At 41.9% G+C, this 25,926-nt stretch overlaps 1 protein-coding gene across 1 annotated transcript in view; it reads left to right on the forward strand.

Annotated features, from left to right (window-relative positions):
* Positions 1 to 25,926, forward strand: part of LOC121515368 (cat eye syndrome critical region protein 2 homolog) — a 91,377-nt gene extending 65,451 nt beyond the window's left edge. The window contains exons 8-19 of the mRNA XM_041796086.1: positions 1,772 to 1,864; positions 2,022 to 2,172; positions 5,738 to 5,867; positions 5,952 to 5,989; positions 6,078 to 6,169; positions 8,218 to 8,344; positions 9,632 to 10,008; positions 10,119 to 10,277; positions 12,183 to 12,987; positions 17,285 to 19,115; positions 19,299 to 19,367; positions 22,327 to 25,926. Of these exons, the coding sequence (XP_041652020.1) occupies positions 1,772 to 1,864; positions 2,022 to 2,172; positions 5,738 to 5,867; positions 5,952 to 5,989; positions 6,078 to 6,169; positions 8,218 to 8,344; positions 9,632 to 10,008; positions 10,119 to 10,277; positions 12,183 to 12,987; positions 17,285 to 19,115; positions 19,299 to 19,350 (3,855 nt within the window). The 3' untranslated portion in view covers positions 19,351 to 19,367; positions 22,327 to 25,926. The remainder of the gene's footprint in view (positions 1 to 1,771; positions 1,865 to 2,021; positions 2,173 to 5,737; positions 5,868 to 5,951; positions 5,990 to 6,077; positions 6,170 to 8,217; positions 8,345 to 9,631; positions 10,009 to 10,118; positions 10,278 to 12,182; positions 12,988 to 17,284; positions 19,116 to 19,298; positions 19,368 to 22,326) is intronic.

Genomic DNA, 25,926 nt, shown 5'->3' on the forward strand with positions numbered 1-25,926 from the left:
AAATATTTATTGTTTTTCGATTAAAAATATAGTAATGTAAAAAGACAATTATATTTTTGCAGTGGTCTATTTTCTCTGGTTTTGTGTATGTAATTTAAAATCACAGACAAATGTCAAATATTTATAAAAGGACTGAAAATTATCTGCATTTAAGGCAAGGCAAGTTTATTTGTATAGCACATTTCAGCAACAAGGCAATTCAAAGTGCTTCACACAGGTCCTTAAAATACATTGACAAAGGGAAAAAGAAACACAATGAAAACATTTTAAACAAAGCATGTAAAAGGTGAATAAAAACAGTAAATAAGACCCACACAAGATAGACACATCCCTAGTGTCATTTGTCTGAACTTTATATGTATAAAATCCAAAAAAGATAAAAACACTCAAAAGTTTTTTAAAACAGCAAAAAGAAAAAAAAAAAAAAAAAAAAGCTACAGTGCAGAGTTGGAGCAAAAATGGAAAATTTGAAAGGTAAAAAGTTTTTTAATCAAAGGCAGCAGTGAACAGGTGTGTCTTCAACCTTGATTTAAAAGAACTCAAACTTTCAGCAGACCTGATGTTTTCTGGGAGTTTGTTCCAGATATAAGGAGCATAGTAACTGAATGCTGATTCTCCATGTTTGGTTCTGACTTTAGGGACACAGAGCAGACCTGCACCAGACGACCTGAGCAGTCTGGATGGTTCATACTGGACTAGAAGGTCTCTGATGTATTTTGGGCCTAAACCATTCAGTGCTTTATAAGCTAACAGGAGGAATTTAACAGAATTTTTAGGTGGATGACTGAAAAATTTGAAGACTGTCCCTAATTCTGACCAAATGAAATAATGAGGATGATCCTGCATGGACAGTTGCACAGACCTTTTCTATTTTGCACACATTGCCCATTAAGGATGTTAATAATTAAATATTCTAGCAAAAGGATTTCTCCACCACTGACATTGACACTGTGGATTATGACAACTTGTGCCACTATAGTGCAGCAGGTTGAGATAGTTAAGAAAAAAAGGTTTATATTAATTATTTTGCACACATCTGTGTACTGGCTGCTGCATAGAATCATGGACACACAATGCTGAGCCACTATGCAACTTTTTTTTTTAAATGGTGTTCTTTTTATATGCAATTTTACCCCAGTAGAAAAAGAGTGACCGCCTCCTGCAGAGTAAAAATAATGAGAGCACATGGTGAATGCTCTGTAGTATCTATGAGATCACAAACAAACTTTCCAGTGATCAGAGTAGGGCTGGGTATTTCTCACAGTCTCACTTTAGGATATGTGTAGCGATACACGTTGATTTGGGGTAATAAACATGACGTAGTAAACATTTCCTACTCTGAATTCAACTCAGCAGCTTGTCTTTATTGTACATTGTAACAGAGGAAGTAATGATTTTAAGGTTCTTTCACTTCAAAACACTTAAATTCTGATCATCAGAGACCAAGTACATTAAAGTAGTCTGTTTATAATTACTTAGCTATTAACAAATTCAGCAATATTTAGCTTTTTTAACTAAAATATCCCACTCTGTTGTCTTTCTTGCTGTTGTTTTTCATACTTTATCTATAATATCCTAGTTTCACTTTACTGTAAGTCCATTTGCATTTGTAAGAATGACTGACGATGCTAATTTGTGTTTGAGTCTGACCTGTGGCTCCTTCCCTGCTCATCCCCTCTCTCTCCAGTGTCCTACTGAATGAAGACATAAAATCCTCCTTAAATATCTTTAGAGATGAACAAATACTGAACATCTCTCTATTTTGTTTCAGGAGCGTGAGCAGAAACAGAAGCTACTGGACCCAGCCCCGGTCCGCATATCACAGCGGTTCTCTGTGAGATACAACAACACAGACGAAGATGAGGTTTGTGAGATGATAAACGCTCAGTGTTCCAGTTTTCTTTAAGTTATTATTTCATGTTTTATGCTTATGTTTTTTTTTCTTTTTACAGTTTTCAGCTGAATATTCATTGCAAGTCGAGTCAGTTAATAATCTTTTTATGTATGTGTGTGCAAATCAGGACGACCTGAATGCCATCACTGACGAGGAGAAGAGGAAAGACGAAGAGCTGGACAGACAGGTCCTGCTGGCTGAGCAGCGACGAGAAGAGGAGAGACTTCTGCAGGAGGAACTACAGCGGGAGAAGATGGAGAAGATCAAAGCTGTGGAGGGTGAGATGAAGCACTGACGGCACTGACTGAGATAAAATGTTTTTATTTGCAGATCTAAATCAGTCCACATTAAGGTTCCATACTGCCATTATAAGTATGCAAAAGGATTAAAAGATAGATGGGGCTGGAGCCTATCCCAGCTGTCATTGGGTGAGAGGCGGGGTACACCCTGGACTGGCTGCCAGTCAATCGCAGGTCACCAATTTACCTGATGAGCGTGTTTGTGATGGTGGGAGGAAGCCGGAGTACCCAGAGAGAATGGGGAGAACATGCAAACTCTGCACTGAAAGGCCCTGACCAGGAAGCAAAACAGGAACCTTATTGCTGTGATGCAACAGCGCTAACCCCTGCGCCACCGTGCAGACCAAAAATAGCAAAAAATGGAGTTACAAGGGATTAAGGTGTAAAAGTGACTTCCAGTACTTCTGCAGACATCCTCCAGTGGACACTCAAGGAGCTGCACGTTTTTGCTCCTCCACATTGACTTCATTTTTCAACCGTGCAGGTTGCCACTAGGGGGGAGCAGTGCTTTGTGTGTATTTGTGCACATTTGACCATGTGTGTTAACAGCAAAGGAAACATAGTGGGCCACCAAGATCATGTGAGAATTTTAGGACTGAAAGTACTGTAAAATCCCATCCTATTTTCTAATATTCAACTACATTAAGGACAGGCACTCTTGAGAGGCCTGGAAGCTGACTGATGGCCAAAGATGCCAGTTGGACTCTTTTTTTGACAAATTCTCTTCGGTGCATTTTTGGGTGTCCTTGTTAGACCGTGGGTCCAGCACTGACACATTTAGGAGAGCAGGGACAGGAAGGGTCAGCTGCTGTATGGCTGGCATGCTTTCCTGGGCCTGATCCAGCTTACCGCACACTGGGTGCCTGGGACTTGGTGGGCTGGACCAGACTGGCCACATGCGTCGTGGATGGTTCAACTGCGTTGATATTGAGAGATGGGGCTTGGGTTCAGAGCAGACTTGGACGATGGCCATCAGGAGGCTGGAGTAGTGCAGGACCAAGGTTGATGCAGCAAAGTGCTGATCTGGTATATGCTCCCATACCTGACCTGACCTGATTTAGGGCAGGGCTTATGGCAGAGCATTACTAAGTATTCTTATACAGGTAATTTAAAACTCAGAGACTGGCAGGGGGATAAAAGCACTTATGAGGCATCTTCAAAATGTTCTGAAAAAGTTAGACTGACAACAGGAATCAAAACTGTCTAGTCCCACATGAAATCTGAACTAACTTTTCTTCATCAGGGTCTTAAAAAGTTCTTAAATTTGGTTTTAGAAAGTTCAGAGCAACCTTGGAGTATCAAAGAGGGTGATAATTTCATACTCTTTCATCACCATCCTTTCACAGCAGGTTGGTGGCTTTTATACTCTTCTTCTAGATCACGGGGCAAAATGGATTGTGAAGAGGATCCCACGCACACTTTTTTAACACATCCTCCTTGCAGTGGTTCGGCTCTCAACGGCTCAAAACTCCTGAGCAGAGGCGCTAGAAGCCCTGTGATTTATGTTCAGTACAGAGGGGCTGTGAGAGGGAATGTTCAGAGCCTTTAATCACAGGATCACTCCTCTTTTTCTCCCTCCCTCTGATGTCATCTGTCAAGGGTTAATGAACTGCTGATTGTGCTTCAGTGGAGGAGCCTCATTAATGTATTATAGATGAACAGCAGGACCTGGGCTGCTCTCTGTGTGGATTGCATATGAGGAATCCTCCCTCGAACCTCTTTAATCCACACGGCAGGGGGGCTGGCAGGCCTCTCATGTTAGAAGATAAAGCAGCGATACATACGCACTCTCTCCGCTCTGTTCCGCTCTTTTGATCAACGGGGCCTGAGGAAAGATGACTGACGAATCTCTCTCGTTCTGAGATTCTCCCTCTCAAGACCAAGACCTGGCTTTCGTTGACTCTCCTGATGGCTTTAAAGTCAGTGAGCAAAATTTAAACTGTCACTGAAAACCCTAAAAAAGCAATTAACCTGCAGTCCCCCGAGACTAGTGTTACTCTAGTAGGTGGGTTTACATGCACAGTAAAGTCGAGCTGTGGTTACATCTTATTATGGCCATTTAACTAGACTACTAGCCTCGTCTCAGCCTTAGGACCTCCATGGTGGATATCTAAAAAATACTTATTGCTGTTTTTATTTCACAAGAAATCTTCACAGAGATTTATTGGAAGTATATTTGATAAACTCCATGATTAAGTATTTTTATCAGTCTAGAAATTTCAAGTTTAGTGAGTGTTCGGTCAGTTTCAACTCAATCAGGTGAGACGACAGTTCTCCAAGCAAAAAAATAATATATAGTACAGAAATGCAGCCCCTCTGGAAAACTCTATTTATTTATACACTCAGTACTTGGTCAGGGCTCTTTCTGTAATGAACTACTGCATCAATGCATTATGGCATGGAGCCAATCAATCCATGGTCCTGCTGGGGTGCAGGATGCTCTGATAGCAGCCTTCAGCTCATCTGGATTGTTGAGTCTGGGGTTTCTCATCTTCCAGAGATCCTCTTAGGGGTTCAGGTCAGGATCAAACCCAGTAATACCACAGTCAGTAAACCAGTTTCTGGTAATTCTGGTTTCACTTTGGGATGGTGGAAAGGAAATCAGGATCTCCATAAAGCTTCTCAGCAGATGGATGCATGCTAGGGCGCTAAAATCTCGTGGCTAACGGCGTGGATTCTGGACTTGGTAAAGACTGGTGGACCAGCAGCAGCAGCAGACATGGACCCCAAACCATCACGGACTGTAGAGACTGAAAACACTGGACTTCAAGACCTGAAGGATTCTGGACCTGTCTGATCTTCCTTCAGACTCTGGGACCTGGATTTCCAAATGTGAAGCCAAATTTTCTTTCATCTGAAAACAGGACTTTAGACTGCTGAGCAACAGTCCAGTTCTTTTTCTCCTTATCCCAAGTGAGACACGAATGATGTCTGTGGTTCAGGCGTAGCTCCATACTAGGACAACAACAGTTGTAGTCCATCTCCTGGACCTGTCTGGGTGGTGGCTCTTGATCCACTGACTCCAGCATCAGTCCATTTTAATTGGCCAGTGAGGGAGAAGTGGCATAGACGAGCACAGTACTGATCTGCACCTTGGTACTAAAAACCTCCATCCAGAAGGAAGAGACTGAAAGTAGCTGTGCAAATGTTGCACTGCATGGATGCATTTCATCCTCTGCTGCAAGTTAGATGTAAAAGTAGAAACAGGGTGGATGGACTCCATTTGTCTGCACAGTGCATAAATCAACTGCAACCGAATGGCTGCTACTTCTTCTTTCTTCTTCACGGTCGATTTGCAAACCAACTGCATGCATACCGCCACCAACTGTACAGGATGTCTCAGATGTTAAAGCAGACCAGCAGAGGGAGCAGGGATGTGAAAATGGTCTAAGTGTGTTAATAGGTCTTCCAGTAGACTTAACATGTTCACGGGCCTTTTAACTGTCTAATTTTAGTCTTACTAACAATAAATTGACTTTATTTGGCATCCTGTTAACACACTGAGTGTTTTTGTCTCTATTTTCCCCTTCTGTTCGTCCTACAGAGCGAGCGAAGAGGAGGAAGATGCGTGAAGAGAAAGCCTGGTTGCTTTCTCAAGGAAAAGACCTTCCACCTGAACTCCTCAACCTGGAGCCTTCGTCTCCTGTTCACCGAACGCGCAGGAACAAAGAATTGTAAGAGATTTTTAGCTCCTTGACTTCTTTCAACTTTAAAAGTATAAAAATTCAGCTTTTTAACTCTCCTGTTCAACATTTCAGCTATGAAATCGATGACGACTACACCGCTCTATACAAAGGCAAGCTCATAAAGAATTTAAGATTGCTGCTCTGACTACATCTGCATTAATATTTTAGCTAATATTTTACAAACCCTCTGTTTTTCAGTGCTGGAGGCGTTGAAAGCACATAAAGACTCTTGGCCTTTCTTGGAGCCTGTGGATGAGTCCTACGCCCCCAACTACCATGAGATTATCAAAGTAAGAAAGAGACAAGAATGGCTGACATGTGACAGTGGCATATGATGATTGTTTGATGGCGTGTGTGTGTTTTCACACAAGACTTTCAACAGTGTCCTTAAATTTTCAAGTTCAGCTACATGTAGGAAAGCAGGCAGCCAAATTGACCCCAGACTTTACTAGACCTTTATCTTGCAGGTCTTCTAGTAAAATTTCCCTGTGATGTTGGGTTAGTTGATGTGAGAACACAGCAGGAGTTTGTAGGAGGGGTGATGACATTTACATCCTGCAGTCGTTGTGCATCCAACACAGTATTATATTCCCAGGAGTTCTTTCCATCGTTGTTTATACTCTGGAACTGTCCAAGGATCAGCAGCATTGATATAAATTATGGCAAACAACTGTCAGAGTCATGCCAGAGTCTGTTTTGAGAGATGTCTGAGTAAGTAAATATGAAAGATAACAGCAGCAGCATCTCTTGGAATAGTCTTGTAATTTTTAGGATTGCACACATAATAAAAGGCTGAATCCATACAATGGTAGCTTGAATTTCATACTCAAATATTCAGTAGTTTTTCCACAAACGCTCTTGAAAATCTCTTGAAAATAACAGGCAGACTGCCTCTGGAATCTTCCACATGGTTTTGTTCACCTTACGTCCCAATCTGACAGGAGAAAGGGACATGAGGTGCAAAGATAACACAGAGGTAGTTTCTGAAGCACAAATCCACTATATGACATTTATAAGAGAATCTATGCCTTAATATTGAATTCCAAAAGCTGCATGTTGCATTATAATAACAGAGAAAGCTGGTGCAGAGTGCCACACAAATAACCATCCATGCAAAACACAGCACGCTCGAGTGACACACTGTACAATGTCTTAGCTTACACCATGGACGTATGTGGATACGTGACTGATTTTAACAAAGCTTCAGAGCAGATCATTTGCCTTGAGGATTTTTTAAAAATTGAGTCACTCAAATTACTTGAGGAATTGTTTCAGCCCTAGTTTCAGGCTTATTGTGGACTTTATGCCATAACTTATGACAGAACTTACAACAAACTGGTGCAACCGGCTACTGTACTGTATGTAGGCCAGCCTAGGCCCTGCCCTCTTTTACTGTGAAGCCATGCTGTTGTAACTTGGGCAGAATATTTTGGCATTGTCTTCCTGAAATAAGCAGGGACGTTGGTGAAAAGAACATCTTCTGGAGGGAAGCGTTTGTTGTTTAAAAACCTGTTTGTACCTCTCAGTGTTAAAGGTGCCTTCACAGATGTGCAAGTGATTCATCCCATGGGCACTTACACACCCAACGCTGTCACAGATGCTGGCTCTTGAACTTTGCATTGGTGGACTTGTCAGACCACAGCACACTTTTCTGGCCAAACCATCTCAGATGATTGGCACCGATAAGTAGGCGGAGCTTCTGGATGTTGTTGATATATGGCTTCACTTTGCATGGTATAGCCTAAATTTACATTTGTAGATGCAGTGACTTACTGTATTTAGTGATAATGATTATCTAAAGTGTGCTGAGTCCATGTTGTTATATCCATCACAGAATGATGACAGTTTTCGAAAACAGGCCCCCCTGAAGGTTTAAAGGTCATGGGCATTCAGTGTTGTTATTGGTTTAGATCCTGTCCACATTCTTGAGCCAGTTGAACCATCTTCTTGTGGAGGATTTCCCAAATGTTTGCTGCTATGTCCACATGCAGAAAATTTTGAGGGTTTTGTTTGTCAGTGAAAAGGATGCTATTTAATTAAAGATTGGTTGAATAATTGAACATCACAATGTCAGAATCTGATGCTTCATCTGCAGTTCACTGAAAAATTTCCACTGTATTTGAACAAGGAGCTGAAGAAGATGATTTTTTTCATGAGTGCATGGATGAAGAAGTCAAAATTCAGGCAATAATGACTAGCATTTATTATTTGTTTATGGTGGCCATTTAATATTGTGTTTTGATGATAGTGTTTAAATCATAATTAAAGTATTCAGGGACAAATATCTAAGATTTATTTTAAAAGAGTTTTCATTTTCTTGTTTTTCCGGTCCCTTCAGACTCCCATGGACCTGTCCACCATTGAAAAGAAGCTCAACGATGGGGACTACATAGCCAAGGAGGAGTTTATTGCTGATGTGAAGCTCATGTTTGAGAACTGTGTCGAGTACAACGGCGACGACAGCGGTAAGTGAACACAGAAACATCAATCAAGACAGTGGTAAATGAACACAGAAACATTAATCAGCCACATCCTAAGAACCCTGCTTCATTTATCCAGAGTTGGCCTCAGTATGAACAGAAGGAGGCACATGTATGATTTTTTCGGGGTGAGAGAAGGAGTGGGAGCAAAAGAAAGGGGGCCGGACTCGGTGCTGTGTAGGGGCCGGGGCCGGGGCAACCTTGACAGTGATTAATGAGGAGTGATTGAGCTGTGCTCCAGTGCTCAGAGGGATCTGAGCCCTGCAGTGCCAGAGAGACATTCCAGCCCCTAAGCCCCCCGTCTGGAGCCATCCATCCAGCTGAATACTCTCCCCGGGGACAGGGGGGAGAGAGGGGGGAGGAGAGGGGTGAGGGGGCCCAGGGTGGAGCAGGGAGAGGAGGAGGAGGGGTTAGCCCTCTGACCCTCTGACCTGGTCAGTCGGTCAGCACTGGGCTCAGAACAGAGCAGCAAGTGTCTGTGACCACCATGAGCGATAAGGCAGATAGTCACTTATCGCTCCTGAAGTTCACATGTAGGTGTTGTCTTTCAAAGACTTTTTGGGGGCTTTTTTGCCTTTATCCAGATTTATTCAGCACAGGTGAAGAGAGACGGAAAACATGGGGAGAGAGAGTGGGGGAAGACGTGCACAAAGCAGCACTGAGACTGGGAATTGTTCCCCCAACCACTGTGTTGAGGTCTACAGCCTCTGTATATGGGCACCTGCTTTACTCACTGAGCCAAACTGGTGCCCATGTGTTGTCTTTTTAAACCGGGGTGCTCAACTGGTGGGTTAGGACGCCATTTTCAGTGGGTAATGGAACAAAAATTGTAGCAAAAGTCTATGATGTGCTTTTGATTTGGAAAAAAATGCCTCCATTTCTTTGTTCTATTACATCGTTGTTCTATCTCAGTGGATCCTGACATTAAACCAGTAGAGACCCACTTTTCAAAACAATACAGTCCCCTTAATTTCAAGTATCCTATAAAATAAACAGTACTGAACTGTACAGAAACTTTAAAAAAAAATCACCAATATCATACCATGCCCATAAAACGATAACATCTGTGGCATGAACTTCATCTGATAAGGCCTCAGTAAACCTTTGTGTTTTCTTCTGTGCCAGGTACAGTTTTTAAAAATAAAGCTTCAGAATGTCTTGATAGACTCATAGATTGAGTGACTGTGACATTTAATGCTAATGCTTTGAAAGATGGTGCAGAGGATGCTTTTTCTGTGTTTTATCAAACTTATTTAATCCATCCTCCCCCAGAGTACACTATCATGGCAGAATCTCTAGAGCGCTGTTTCAGCCGAGCTTTACTGAAACACTTCCCATCTGAGGACGGCGACACAGATGAGGAGTTCCACATTAGCAGAGAGGACAAGGAGCGAAAGGACAAAAAGCGTAACCGCAACAGCAGAAGCTCAGGACCCGAGAGTCTGATCAAGGCCACGGAACAAGTCCAACGGAAGAAAACCTCCCAAGGAGGCAAAGGAAGCAAACCTTTTGAGGAAGAGGACAACAAGCCAGCACATCCTCCTCCTCCTCACTGGGCCAACGGACCGCCGCATCATCACAGCCTTCACCCCGGCCGCCAGCATCTCCACGGAGGAGATGTCAGAGGAATGTACCACCCAGGACAGCAGGTACTCATGGGATTACTCTGTTTTTAAAACCTTTTAGAACATATCAGTGTTATCATTTATCTATTAATCACAATATTTGACAACGTTTATCTCTCTTCTTCTGTCACTAGCTACATCGCCCCCCAGGTCCCCCTGGTCCTCATGGTCCTCACGGTCCTTACATGTACGGCCAAAGGATGACCATGGATCCCCGCTTTGCTTACCCAGGTCACATGCCTAGACATGGAGAGGCTGGTTTTAACCGCTTGCCTCATGATTTTAATATGCAGGTAAGCAGATTTCATCAGACTTCTCATAAACAATCATAGCAGTGATCACTAAAGCCAGACTACACTATGCAATTTTAAGTAACTCTTCAACAGTCGTGGTGGAATCTCAGCTCATACTGCACGACTGAATAGTTTACAAGGTTATCATGCATGATTTGTGTGCTCACACTGCTCTAGTGAAGTTGAGATGGACCATAACAAATGTCAGTGAAGTTTCCTTTCAGAAGTCTCACTTAAAGAGGTTGAATCAGATCTATGGTCTCATTTATGTGCTTCAAACAGCAACAAACCCTCGTGCTATCTCTCTCAAATAAACAGCATCACCAATAGACGCAACTAGCAGCTAGAAACAAATATTGCACCTCAGCTGGAGGTAGGCTTATTTTCTGATCATTTATTTCCTTAATTGGAGGGAAGGCACAATCATCAGGGCCTTCCTGCAGTTTTCATCGCGATTTAAGCTGCTGTCTGAAAGTTTACAAAGAAAGTAGTTCAGGATTCTACAAAATATCAAAGATATCAGTCGGGACGAGCTGATGACAAGACAGTCTGGCTGTAGACCGTCATCTCAGACTGCCACTCTCAGACCATTTATCTAAGACGCCGTATTTATCAGAATGGAAATACACACTACTACTTTAAAAAATATTTAGACTAAACTTTTGTGTAGGGTTTGGGTGAGAGTTACGATGCCAAAAGTTAAAAGTCAAAAACCTGATCAGGAAAAGCCGAGTAAACAGTCTGATTACAGGACTAGGAGCTCATCATCCTTGAAAACATTCTAACATAGCAAGCATAGCTTACTTAGCTCAATTAGCAGCCTAAGCTACACAGATAACAGAGCTACGTAGCTAGCATAGCTAAAGCTAAGCTCATAAAGCAGCTATGTAGATGCATAAGGATTTTTCCAGAATTCTGGATATTTCAGGCTGAAAAGTTGGGCCACTAATCTAATTTATTTTACAAGGTGGGCTATGAGAGGTTATTAATAACAAATGACAAAGATAACCATAATTTTAAGATTCAAATGAAGTTATTTTCTTAAAGTCCCAGAACTCACAAAACTCAGCCAGGACATTTAACTTACATGTCACCTTTTTATCATTTATATTGTCTAATGTGCAGGACTGGTGTCATGTTTTTACTGGTGCTGGATTAAACAGTGACACTGCTACTTTGATGTGGAAAGAGGGTGTTCTGCTGACTTTTAGGAAAAGCATATTTGCTTAGAACATCCTTTGTTTTTAGATCATTCCTTTAATAAGAGCCTTCTGGACTTCCTTGCTTCTTTAATCTTTGTTATTGAAATAAAAATATGGAGATGAATACTTCAGCCTCATGTCATGGTGGTTTGAGGGTTCTGGGCCCCAGAAGATTTTCAGGTTTTAAATTGGGCCGCAGGGAAATGAAGTTTGGGAAAAGCTGATTTAGACTACTCAGGTGTGTTACTATTTACGGCAGCCTATGTGTGTTTAACAGCAGTGTTTTTAGTTCATGCAAAATCATCATCTAAGATCAATAAACTAAAGGATGGTTTGAAATTGCTCTATTGAGAGACGTCACTGTAATGTTTCTGCACGAATGCAGTCATTGTGGTTTGACATCTTGGGTAAAAAATTAACTTCTAATGCCATTGTTCTAACTGTTATATGCAGCTAATTATCTCTGATGTTATTCCTGTGCCCTCTGGGTTTTAAGAACTTTAAATCCCTCCTTCCTGATCCTGCCAACTATAAGATGGTAACTATGTAACTGTTCCATGGCATTGGCCACTAGATTAATGCTAAAGTGAAAGAAAATTTCCTAATTTTCTTATCTTGAAGGCACTGTTTTGATGATTTTTTGATACATTGTATTTGTTTGAGACTTCCTATCTTTTAAAATGTTCTCTGGATCTTTTCCTAGCATCGTATGACTGAAGGCCATCACATGGCTCCACGCTATCCAATGGGCCCGGACCCTAACAATCAGCATCCCCAACACCCACAGCAGCACCCATACATGGGCCCGACTCACGGCCCGTCTCTGGGACCCCGTCCTGTCGCCCTCCAGCCTGGGGCTCCTCCTGAAGCCAGCATGTACCCGTCTCACCACCGTCCAGAGGGGCACAACATGCACGCAGTAGGGGACAGATTCTCAGGGCCAGACGGGCCCCCACGGCACAACTACGCCGGAATGAGGCCCCCTGGTATTGGGCTGTCCAACATGTGGACTGGTATGAATCACCAGGAGAGGCCAAACGGGTTGCACATGCAGGACCCCAACATGGTGAACCAGCGTAACTTCGGTTATGGCGGCGTCCCTCCCCCAGTGGGACATAAACCGTGGATGGAAGCTGCTGGATACCCCCACCCTCCTCCAAACGGCCAGTATCAGATCCCTGCAGCGGTCAGCTCCCCGGGGCCCACGTCCTCTCGTCCCCCCGTCCCCCAACCAGACTCCTCGGGCAGGACACGCTTGGCCTCCATGTTGGAGAGCCCTGAGATGCTGGCCCTGCAGCAGCTGTCAGCCTCCTCTGGACCCCCTGCTGGTGCCCCTCAGCAGCACATGAGCAACTTCCAGCAGCCCGGGCCCCCATCAGGAACTGGCAGCATCCCAGCTCAGCCCCCTCAGCAGCCTCCCCTCGCCCCCGAGGTTCAGCTGCTGCGTCCTGCGAGAGACAATGGGCCAGACAGCCGGGCTTCTCCACAGACAGACACGCAGCCCAAAGGTACAGCCGACCTTCTCTCTCAGTCTCTCTGCAGCCGTTTGTTTTCTGCATGAAGAAACCTGCTCCGTCTAACCTTTCTATTTCTATAGAAACGTTCTTTAGACTGTAGAGCGTCTCTGTTTTAACCTCAACATCCCCCACTGTTGCCTGTCCTCTGTGTCAAAGACTTCTTCCAATTTGATTTTAATTATTTTTCACAGTAAGTGGCTCACTGAATATTCATTAGTTTAGAGAAATTTCTAACCGGAGGCCTAGGGGAACAAAAAAGATGACATGTCATCAGTCAAGCTTCATTTCCACCTTAACTGAATGAAATCAAACATGAACTTTGACTTTTAATTTTGACCTAAAGCATAAAATCACACATTGACGGTTACCTTCTCCAAATGAGCGTTTCCTGAACTCTGGTCATGTTCCAGTTTTTTGGGGTTTTTTTTATAAATTGGAATAGTATTGGTGTTCTTTCTGCTCCACATGCTGTGAGGAGCTGTCACTCTCATTGACTCCCCCCCTCCCTCACTTACCCCCCATTAGGTTTTCATATAATTTAATGTTTTTTTGCTTTAACTGAGTGAAGTATTGGGCTGTATCCATTTGTAAACCATTAAACTTTCATAGTAGTACCACCAGGTGTTTAGAAACCAAATTTTGCAAGAAGCCGGTCAGACCAAACACTTTCTGGAGTGCACAAACAAGAGTTTCATTCAGCCCTTTTGCAAAAATAAACCATAAGGACGTATTACAGGGGCACTGGAAGTGATTTAAAGTTGCAGCATTGTTTTGCAACTTGAGATACATCAGGACAGAGGATCAAACTGTGTTTCGGCTCTTTATTCCTCTTTCTTTGTAATGGGCTCTTTTCCTCTCTGCTCTGAGGAAATATGAGAAATGATCATCCAAAACTTTTGTCAGTCAGGATCTAGTTATGAGAACTAATGCAGTGAGTGCTTTTAAACAGATAAAGACCGGTCCTACATAATATTTGCTATTGCATTGTGTTACAATGAAGAGCTCCTTCCAGCTTCACTCTGCTGGAAATTTACAGAAAAATGACATATACCAATTAACTTCATCTGCACATCATGAAAAAAGGTTTTAACATTCATAAAAATGTTTGTTGGCTTTAATTGTGCCTGATGTTGCTGCAGCAGATAGGGTCATTAATAAACGTAAGTTCATTCTGCATCACCGATTTTACCACAGGAAGAAGAATGAAAGGGTTTTTAAACCAATTGCTGTAGATCACATGACACCCAGTGGTGCACACCTACCAGTTTGACTTTAGAGAAGACAGTCTGTGCCATGATGAGATGAAATTTATGAGCTCATATATTTGTCCTTGTTCCAAGGAAAACATGGTTTATCCATGATCTGGACCAGGGGTGTCAAACTTGAGGCCCGGGGGCCACATCCGGCCCGTAAGATTATAACATATTTCTGTTATAACTGGCAGATTTTCTCAAATATAAAAAGGTAAACTTATCATTGATGATTTAAGATATCCTTGTTCAGTCATAAAATCTGAAAAAGTAAGGAGTAAAAATATTTAGATATGAAGTCAGGAATGTGAGAATATAAATTTTGTGTTTGAATGTCATATCTTAATTTTGCATCTCACAATTAGGACTCACATTTAGGATTTTGACTTTTAATTTTTTACGTTGAGCATTTAAACGTAGAGTTTTAACTTCTTATATTTTGAGCTTTTAGATTAATGAGTTAAAAATTTTCAGTCATATTTTGACCTTTTTAATTAATTATTTTATATTTTATCTCATATTTTCAACTCCAGACTTTGACTTCATAATCCCATAGTTTGACCTTTTAGACTCACAATTTAAAATTTTGAATCGTATTTTGACTTTTAAATTAATGTTTTTACATTTTATTTCATATTTTGACCTTTTAAACCCATGATTTTGACTTTCTTTCTTATATATTTCCCTTTCAAAACCATTATTCTTCAATTTTATGTTTTGACCTTTTTGAACAAATAAATTTACTTAACTTTTTAAAAATTTCAAATTCAGTGCTAAGTTTTTTCCTTCATATTTTATAACTGGTGAGATGAAGTTGACAGTTTATGGTTAAAAGTGACCCTATTAGGCCCTCATGTTAGACCTGAATCCAGAATCCAGCCCCTGCTGTAAATGAGTTTGACACCCTTGATCTAGACCAGAGGTTCCCAAAGTGGGAGTTGCGAAGCAGTGTTGGGGGGTCGCGGGATGCTTTCCAAAAAACAAAGAGAAGTTTAAAATGATTTATAATCATACATTTTTTTATATTGTTGTAAAAATGTGTTAAAAAGAATTGAATTTAAAATAAAATTTAGTTATCCAGTGATATTTGTGCTTAAATTGAAGTTACAGTTATAAAAAAATAACTTGAATCAAAGTTTTATATGTGATGCTATGTGCAGCAGCGTATACTTTATCCCTTTCAGGGAGGGTGGGGGTCCCAAATCTTTGATGCCATTATTTTTGGGGTCTGAAAAGTTTGGGAAACCCTGATCTAGACAAACATTACGACATTATCCACAATCCTAGAGTGTCACTGCGATGTCTCTAGCTGGGTTTCCATTACACTTGGAAATGCGCAAAATCGAAATAGAGCCATAAAAAACTGGTAATGGAAACACCTGAATTTCGAAAAAACCCTAATATATTGCTAAAAAGTTTTTACGCTTACATGAGGAGGTTTTTCAGGCGTTTCAATATAGAAATACATCGCAAAAATGCAATGGAAACACTTTTTCCGCATTTACAAGTCACGGGACGTGACATACGGTGTCACATGACCAGTTCACTCCGAGACAACATGGCACGGTTCGTGTAGACAGAAGTAGAGGCGAGACTTCTCTTAACATTATACTTCTACCCTTATACGTGGCTTTTGCCATACATGCAGACTTTACCTCTGAACTATCATCTGTTGCCTTCGTCTTTTGTTCAAAATTATCGAGGCAACCGCCGTAGATGTAACCAAAACCGTACCAACACGCAACAGGTTTTGAGCGTCAAGCTTCCCTGCAGCGGATTCACATGAGATGAGAATTGCAAGGCCTATGCCCAAAACTCCCTTCAATGGAAACACATTCAAAGCGCAATTGTACTTCATTGAAATTTAAGAAATATCGCTTTTATTTTGCGAAAAACTGTAATGGGAACCCAGCTTCTGATTGGCTGAACCCACCTTTAGATGCCAAACTTCCCCTTTAACAGTTGTTTTTCAACAAAAGGCAGTTAAAATGGCAAATGAAGATATATGATCATGCAGAATGCTCAAGCAAGTCTATTATAAAGTTTCTTTTAAGAAAGGCATGGTTTATCTGTGATCTCAGGCTGCAACACTACATTTCCCACACTAGAGTGTCACAACAACATCTGTATGTACTAGTGAAGCTAACAGTCATGGAAAAAGTTGACAGTTACTTTTGATCTTTGCAGTGACAACAGATTGCGCTATGTAACACTTCAAATAATGCATTTGCATTAGATGATTTCAACCTGTAGAAGGCAGTCACTCTTTAGATTTTTAACAAGACATGTTAACTTAAAGGTGACATATTTTACCCTTTTAAGACAACTTTATATTCTTCTCATAGGTCCCCAAAACATGCCTGTGAAGTTTGTTGCTGTAAAAACACTCCAGTACTGGATTTTTGCATGTCTAAAACCCCTCTGTTTCAGCCCTGCTCAGAACGAGCTGTTTCTGTGTCTGTAGCTTTAAATGGTAATTAGCTGAGTGACTCCACCCCTGACCACACCCCTCTCAGGAAGTGGATGCAGCACTTGTGATATTACAGACACTTTTTCCCCCAAAGTTTGGACCGGGATTCAAACCACCAATCTCCATAATGTAGTCAGCAGGGTAACCCACTGAGCTATCCAGCATCTCAGCTGGTATCTGAGAGGATCAGCAGAGGAGGGCGGAACTTTCCTCCAAGTGGGAGAGGGCCAACCAAACCTGGGGTGGGTGCTTAGGCCCCTGGTGAGGAGGTCACTAGATGTAAAATCTGAGAACGGCTTGTTTCAGCACACATTTTCTGAAAGGTGGAGAAAGAGAGGGAGGAGAGGGAAGGGATTTTTCTGGTACTTGAGGAGATTATGGACAGGCCAGGGGCACATATTTGTGTTAGAAAAGCCTGAAAAAGTGATTTTTGCATGATATGTCCCCTTTAAATACTTTGCGCCTAAATGTTAATATTCTGACCCTTCCCAGCTTGTTATATTTTAGAGCAGTCATCAATACTACTTCCTCTTTGACCTAAAACTGTCTTTTCTTTCACTGTCCACAGAATCAACATCTGGGATCACTGCAGCTGCAAACAACATGACTGATAAAACTCCTGAACACAAAAACACTGTTTCAACTCACCAAGAGTCCCCGTCAATTCAGAACCCAACAGGACACAGCACCGGGCCTCTAGAAGGCAAACAGGGACCTCCAGACTCTAACTCAGGCAGAGCAACAGAGAGTCAATCTGGACCAGGACACTATGATCACAACAGAGACGGTCAGACTCTATCTGCCAGCCAATTAGTCTGTGCCAATAACGTCTCATCTCAAATCAACGGAGGTGATACTTCACCGTCCCACCCACCAAACGGTCCACAGCAGAACACTCCCAGCTCATCGCTGCATCACCAGAATGAACTGCCGCAGCATCAGACTTTAACTCAGCTGGTGATGGACAACGATCCACAAAACAAACACAAGCAGAGCCCCCCACAGAGCTCCCCCCAGCAGATAATCCAGAACACACAGCAGCACAGCGCTCTGCCTCCGCATAGACTCACATCGCCACAGAGGGCCGCACACGGAGCCCAGCCTGGACCCCTTCAGCCAGCCCCACTCACCTCTTTGCCACCCAGTCATCCCAGCCCGCTCTTACCAGCTCAGCCCACACCTGCCGACCAAGGAGATCAAAGACCGAGCGAGCCTACCAGCCGACCAGACACAGGAAACAGTTCTGCTCCGCCTCAGCACGCTGTGATGAAACCTGGGACTCCTAATGATGTTTATAAACAGACAGCGTTCAGCCCCAATCACCACCAGACGTCACTGATGAGTGTGACCACAGCTCTGCAGGTTCAGAGAGGACAGACCCCCACTCACTCACAGGGCCAGGCCAATGGGGCCATGGGTCCGTACGGTATGGGGAACCAAGCACATCCAAACTTCAGCCAGACCAACATGAACAGACAAACGGCTCGCCACCCTCACCCCAATCAGGGCATGAACCCCCTCCATAATCCCGCCCACCACCCAAACTACCATCAGCAGGGAACACCAGCCTACTCCTACCACATGCCGGGCCAACAGCATCCCCAAACCCACCCCAATATGTACCCCCCTCATCATTACCAGCAGCAGCAGCACTACTACCCCCAACCACACCCCCAAAGCCAGGCCACCAGCAGAGGGAGCTATCCTGCAGAGGAGTGGCACCGCTCTCATTATCAGCCTCACCACACAGTGCCGTCAAACTCCTACATACCTGCAGCCAGAGGAAACGGTCCCATAAAGGAGAGCAGCACTTCTCCTCTGGGCTCTGAAGGCTCCAGCGTGGCGTCTCTGGTGTCTCCAGGTCACATGACTGACCTCGGGCTGCACCCTGGCCGCTCAGAGGAGAGGAAGAGTGCAGGTAGAGGCAGCCCAGCAGGTCAGCCTCCAGCAGAGAGCTCAGAGCGACCCGAAAGCCCCAAAGAACTCCTGGACCTGGACAGCCACAACGCTGCCGCTCGTCGCCGGAGCACCCAGCCATCCCAGCAGCACCACCCTCCCACCTCCGCTGCACACATGGTGTCAGGCTACATGTATGACCCTCGGGCCGTGCATCCTGGGATGCAGCAAGGCGGCGTTCCTCCACCTCACATGATGTCTCAGGTTCGAGGAAACACCAACGGAGCCCCTTATCCCGGTCAACCGTACCCAGATCCAGGACGATATTCTGCCCAAAGACCCCACCCACACCTGATGGAGGCTCTGCAGCGGCCTCAGCAGCTTCCCTACTCACCGGGGCAGACACGCATGGCCATGTACAGACACCCGCGGCCTGTGGGACACTTCCAAGGCATGATGATGCCGCAAAGAGGAGTCGCACCAGACCACTTCCTCCACCCAGGGTACAGTCACTGATCCAGTACTGTCTAGTTACACATGTTCTTAATCTGTACATTTTAATAATCAGTAGTATTAAAGAGTGCTGAAGCTTTAAGAGCATCATAGTTTTAACCCAAAGAAAGAGAGTGCTGTCTGAATTGACCAGTCACTGAAATGTTGTGTATTTATTCATTCTTAACTCACAGGCAGCAGATGATGGCAGCTCCAGGCGGCCCCAGTAGCAAACAAGGAGTGTGACAGTGTACCATAAGAGTGTGAGTAGAGTAACTGTGGCTGTATGATCTTTATGTGGTTTCACATGATACTCGTAAAAGCTGGCTTCTGATACATGGGCGACATTTATTTATTTATTTATTAAAGGGGGGAACAATACATATTAATGAACATTAAAAAAAAAAGTAAATATGCCAGATTGTAGTCCAAGGCTAATTTCCATCTGCAGACCCCTGGCAGGTTGATGTAAGAAACAAAACATATACACATACTATTTACACACAGGAGACAACCACGAACAAGGACAAAAACTGTGACAACAGGATCATGTTAGTACAAACAAACAACAATAACACATTAGATGAGCCAGACTTTATCTGTATTGCACATACCCTTGTATTGAACTGAGTCCAATTGGACCTACCCCTATATTGCACCCATTCATATTGCACAGATTCCTGTATTGCACCGATTAATATTGCACTGATCCCTATATTGCACTGATCCATATTGCACATAGCCCTGTGCTGCAATGATTTATATTGCACATATCCCTGTATTGCACCAATTCATATTGCACTATGTCCAATTGCACATTTCTCTATATTATACTGCAATTTTAACAAGGTGCTTGGTTAGAAAAGGTGAGTATTGCACATGTCTGACTTTTAAACATGTTGTAGCTCACACATGATCACATGTTTGCCTATCTCTTAGCCATAGTTTTAATTGTTTCTTAAAAGTGGGGAAAGATGTGCTTCCCTTACTAAGAGTGGAATACTATTCCAAAAAGTTACACCCTGATATGGCAGGACGTTTTGGGAGAAAGATGTTCGCCTGAATGGAAGTTCACATTCACCTCTGACAGTGGCTCTAGTCACTTGGGATCCAGAGACACTGACAGACTTTTGTTTGATAAAATCATTCATTGGTGGAGGAGCCAAACCATGTAGAACCTTGTAGATCAAACCAGCTGATTTAAATAGTTTAAAGTTAGCAAAATTTTAAAAATTATATTCATCAAGAATTTGACAATGGTGGTAGGGAAAAGGTTTATCTAGGATTTGTAACGCTCTTTTGTAGCAGGCTTCAATTGGTCCAATAACACAAAGATTTTTGAAGGACCAGCTTGTGATGCAATACTCAATATGGGACAGTATCATTGAGTGCAGGAATGTGACAGCTGCTTTATCTGTTAAGGATGCCCGAATTTGTTTAAAATTTCCTAGATTAAAATTAACAGTTTTTACCTTTTTTTTTTACGTGCTGCCTAAAGGATAATTTTGAATCTAATACGACTACAAGGTATTTAAATTCCTCAACCCTTGTTAATTCTTGTCCTTCCAGGTAGATTTTTGCTGGGGCCAAGGGAGTCGTCGGTTTGCTAAAGAACATAGATACCGTTTTTTTTTTTTTTACATTTAGGCAAAGACATGAATCACTCAACCATTTTTGTAAATCATCTAAAGTTATTGAAAGTTGCAGGGCTGCCTCTTGGGCACTTTTGGCTTGTGTAAAAATTAGTGTCATCAGCATACATAATTGTATCCACATTTTTGCAAACATTAGGCAAGTCATTGACATAAAGTAAGAATAGAAGGGGCCCTAAAATTGAGCCCTGGGGGACCCCTACATTTTGGAGAGTTATAGCTGTTACTAGAAGTGCACCTAGCCTGCTTGGTTCAGCTTAAATCACGGGTGTCAAACTCAAGGCCCGGGGGCCAAATCCAGCCCATAGAACGATTATATCCGGCCTGCAAGATCATATCATATTTGTATCATAACTGGCTCACCAGTATGAGGTCTGCAGATTTCCTCCAGTATAATAATTTAGACTTCAACTTGATTATTTGAAATATTCTTGTTCAGTCATAAAAATCTGAATAATTTGTGTTTTATCTCATATTTTCAATTTTGCATCTCAAGATTACTACTCAAACTTAGAATTTTGACTTTTCATTTCATACTTTCACCTTTTCAACTCTGAATTTGGACTTTATATGTCACATTTTTATCTTTAGATTCTCAATTTTAAAATATAAGTCATATTTTGACTGTTTCAACTCCTTACTTTGGCTTTTTGATCCCATATTTTGACATTTAAACGCAATTTCATTTTTTTCTCATATTTTGACATTTTGAATGAATAATTTGTGCTTTTTATATCAGATTTTGATCTTTTACACTCCCAATTTTGAATTTAAGTCATATGTTTAACTTTCTCAATCATCATTTTGAATTCTAGCTCATACTTCAACATTTTCAACTCCTAATTTTTGGCTTTTTAATCCAATATTTGGACCAATCAAACTCACAATTTAAAATTTTAAGTCATATTTTGTCTTTTAAACTCATGATTTCAAATTTGATCTCATATTTTGACCTTTCAAACTTATGATTTCAACTTTCTCCTCATATATTTGCTCTTTAAAAACATTATTTTTCTATTTTTAATATCCTGTTTTGATCTTTTGAACTAATAAATTGGAATTTTTATCTCAGATTTGAGCCTTTAAACTTATTTTTTTCTTTTTTGAATTTCCAAAATAATTTATCATCAGTGCTGTGTTTTTTTTATATTTTATTACTGGTGAAAATGAGGTTGACAGTTTCTGGTTGAATGTTGACCCTGTTGGGCTTTCAGGTTAGAATCCGGCCCTGCTGTGGTTGAGTTTGACACCCCTGGCTTAAATGAGTAGATGATTAGCAGAGTTGCAGTGTTAATGTCGTTGACTAAAACCATGACTAAAAATGTTCGTCGACAGCCGGACCCTAGTGGCTGTACCCCTCCTGATGGTGTCCAGTCTATCATCTACATGTAAATATCCATGCCATCACAGTTGTTTGATATTTCCTCTTTTTCCCTGTGTTTAAGTTTCACTGTGGGGCCTTGAACATTTTTCTCCTTATCAGAGTGAAACAAAAAACAGAAGTGATACCCTGATGCCGTTGAGCTCCATTTGTTCAAACAGCTGTTTAACTGAACTGTTCTTCTTTCAGGCACATTTTTAAAGGACAAAATGGTGAGAATGAAGAACAGAGACAAAGGAAGAGGAAGTTTGCTCCACAGACGTCTCTACATGATTTTCTACACTGGACAGAACCTTTGGATGTGTCTAGCCATCACTGGACTTAAAGACTAAAGCAGCAGCAGAAGATGATAATAAAAGATGTTATTGAGCCCTGGAGAACAATTCTGTTTTTATGGCGTTACTTATAGACAGCTCTGTGGATCTGACTCCCCCACTTCATCAAGGACTTTTTGTCCTTTTTGTTGCTTCCAAACTTTGAGGGTTTGAACTTTGTTTGTTCTGCGGAAGAGCGGACATTTAAACCATTAGGCCAGGCTGCCAAAACACAAGGGACCCTGCCTTTATGAACACTGGACGGCTGCCTCCTCTTTATATAAACAGATCTGCAGACAGGGCCAAGAAGGACCGTTGTTTCTTAATTCTGTTTTCTGTTCTGACCATATCTTCAATCTCAGGGGTAGAAAAGGAGGTACTATGAGACTGTCACCATTCCCAGTCGACTCACAGACCCCCTACAGATGCCTTGGTTTCCTTTGTGAATGTATGAGGAGTTTGCAGCAGTAAAGCTGCATGTAAAGGACACACACGCCATTTGTCTGAAGCATAAACCGTCCTGAAAAGGCCCATTTACCGTCTGTTTCCAGCCCAACTCTAAATGTTTCCCTGCGTGTGAAGCAAACACAGTATATGCATCTTTCAGAGCTGCCTTCATTGTCAAGAATGTCTTTAAATAACAGAAGGGACTGGCAAATGGTGCAGTCAATATCCAGCTGCACCAGAGTCTCTGTTATGCACTAAATGGAGTTTATTAATCTCAACATCCTGAATCGAGTGGCCTTGGATCATCTTATCTAAAGTCAGACACATTTATGTATAAAATATATCTTTACCTCTTGTTCCAGATGAGGGAATCCTAAAATCCTCAAACTGTGACTCGTCCTTATCACTGGTTTATGCACATACACAGAACATGACATCTCCCGCTTGTTTTCTCTTTGACCCTGTTTACACTTTGCATCAACGTCTCTGCTGGGCATTCAGATACAAGTTCTCTGCACTTCATTCACACTTTGCATTAACATCTTCAGTGATGACCTGTGATTGTAACCCAACTTTCCTGCCTCTTCTGCAAACATTTCCATGGCTCCCAAGTTCACCTTAGCTTAGAGACTACAGTCTAGATTTACTTCATTTGAATCTTACCAGTTCTCCACAAAAGGTTTGTTTACTTAATAGTACATCACTGTTTCCTTTAAAAGCATGTTTATGATAAAATGAGGGAGAAAATCTGTTAAAAAGGCACTGCCAGCCTCTAAGCCCAGTTAAGAACAAAGATTTGCAACAAAATGAGTGGAAACTCATCCAACAGGCTAATCTGCAATGTTCCAAAAGCACACCATTGTATATTTGTTAGTAAACAAACTTCATGGCATCAGCCTGTACACTAGTAGTATACCACTGTTTCCTTTACGACCATGTTTATGACTAAATGAGGGAGAAAAGCTGTTAAAGAGGCACCTCTAGCCTCTCAGCTTGTGACTTGGTATCCCAGCGTGCTGTAAGCAGTGAAGCCCCTAGCAATATAAATGAATTGGGGTGAGTTATCCACAAACTAAGGGGCTGGCAGACACTTTTGAACAGCTTTTCTCCCTCTGTCATAAAATTGCTTTTAAAGGAAACAATGGTAAACTTCTGAGTAAACAAACCTCATGGGGTGCTGGTTAGATTGAAAAGAGTGCTCATTTCAAGACAGGTGACCAGCAAGGCTGGGCATCACTGTTTCCTTTAAAGCATGTTTATGAATAAATGGGGGTGAAAAGCTGTTAAAAACGCACCAGTAGCTTCTTAGCCTGTGGCTTGGTATCTCAGCATGCTATCAACAGTGAAGCCCCTGGAAATAAAAATGCATGGGGATGAATTAGCCTCAAGCTAAACAGCTGGTGAGTGCTTTGCAACAGCTTTTCTCCCTCTTTTTTGTAAACATTACTTCTAAAGGAAACAGCTGTGTACTTTGTAGGAAATTAACATCATACAGCGCTAGTTATATCGAAAAACTCCTTAGTTCAAGATGACAAGTGACCAGTGAGCCTGGACACTAGAAATATATCACTGTTTCCTTTACAAGCATTGGAAAATGAGGGAGAAAAGCTGTTAAAAAGGCACCGCTAGCCCCTTCGCTTGTAGCTTAGTATCCCAGCATGCTATAAGCAGTAAAGCTTCTGGCAATACAAATGAATGTGGGTGCATTAGCCACATGCAAAGCGGCTTGCAGGTGCTTTTGAACAGCTTTTCTCCCTCATTTTGTCATAACCATGCTTCTAAAGGACATGCTGATGTAATATTTAGTACATTAACCTCCTGGTATATCTATTTGAATAAACTTTTCTGTTTTAAAAAAACAAACGACAAGCAAGCCCGGATGTAATAATAAATTACACATCTGGATAAGCCTTCCCAGAACACACACAGGCTATCTGAACCATCATATGTCAGACGGTCTTTTGCATTGACTACATGAAAGCATGAGGAATGACCTCTTGACATCTAGCTGCCCAGCGTGGATGTGGATGAAGGTGTAAACAGGGCCTTTGTATGACATTGTTTGCATTCCACCTCTAAAGTTTATCCCCTTTGCATGCTTGCTTCATCAAGTGCTTCTCCTTCCCCACGTCAGCGTTTCCTCAGGGTGTACAGTTTCTATATACGGGTATTTTTCTGCATGATTAAAAGACAGAAAAGTTTAGGAAAATGGGAATTAACCTGTGGGAAATCAATTCAGCTCATGTGAAGAACAGTAGGGACATTGTCCTGAACAATAGTGGCTTAGCACACTGCCACAATGCTGGAGTTTTTCACCTTAAAGAAAAACTCTTGTGAGATGGATCCAACCTGGTTTTCTACATTCCTGATGTCATTGTTTCTAACGATTGTCACAATCTACCTCATCCAACATTTTGTGGCATCTGTGGACTCAATATATTTTGTAGCCAGCTGTTTGTAGAGCCACCTGTAGTATATAGGCGCACAGATCTGATGGTGAAACTGCCTTACACGTTTGGAGAAAAATCAAATCTGTCTGCTTGTTTTCCACAGAAAATTCAGCTGTAGACTGCAAAATCTCAAATCTTAGGGAGTGTATTTGTCTAGTTTATTGTTAAAGATATATCTTTACATTTATTATAAGCCAGACTCTTCCAACAGGTCCAAGGTAACATCATATTTGGAGATGTAAAACATAAAACATGGCTGATTGTTTGATAATTAGCTAGAATTACCACCTGTTGGTTAAGAGCCTCTGTGAGGTTTAGAATAGCCAGAAAGTAAAAAGAGCCGTGCAGCAAATTTTACTCGGGTATGTTTTAAAATATGTTGAACTAATAGACTTCTCATTTTAAGGATACTCAAGTAAAATTTACATCTGCCTTTGGCAGGTATTCTTACTTCTTACAGGCAATCCAGGAGATATTTTTGCCTTTTTTACCTTTGAATTAGTGTTAATTTTTTTGACTATAACTATGACTAAAAATGATTGTCGAGAGCCTTTTTTCATGACAAAAGCTAAACTAAA

Source organism: Cheilinus undulatus, linkage group 9, assembly GCF_018320785.1.
Source record: "Cheilinus undulatus linkage group 9, ASM1832078v1, whole genome shotgun sequence".
NCBI classification, from domain to species: Eukaryota; Metazoa; Chordata; class Actinopteri; order Labriformes; family Labridae; genus Cheilinus; species Cheilinus undulatus.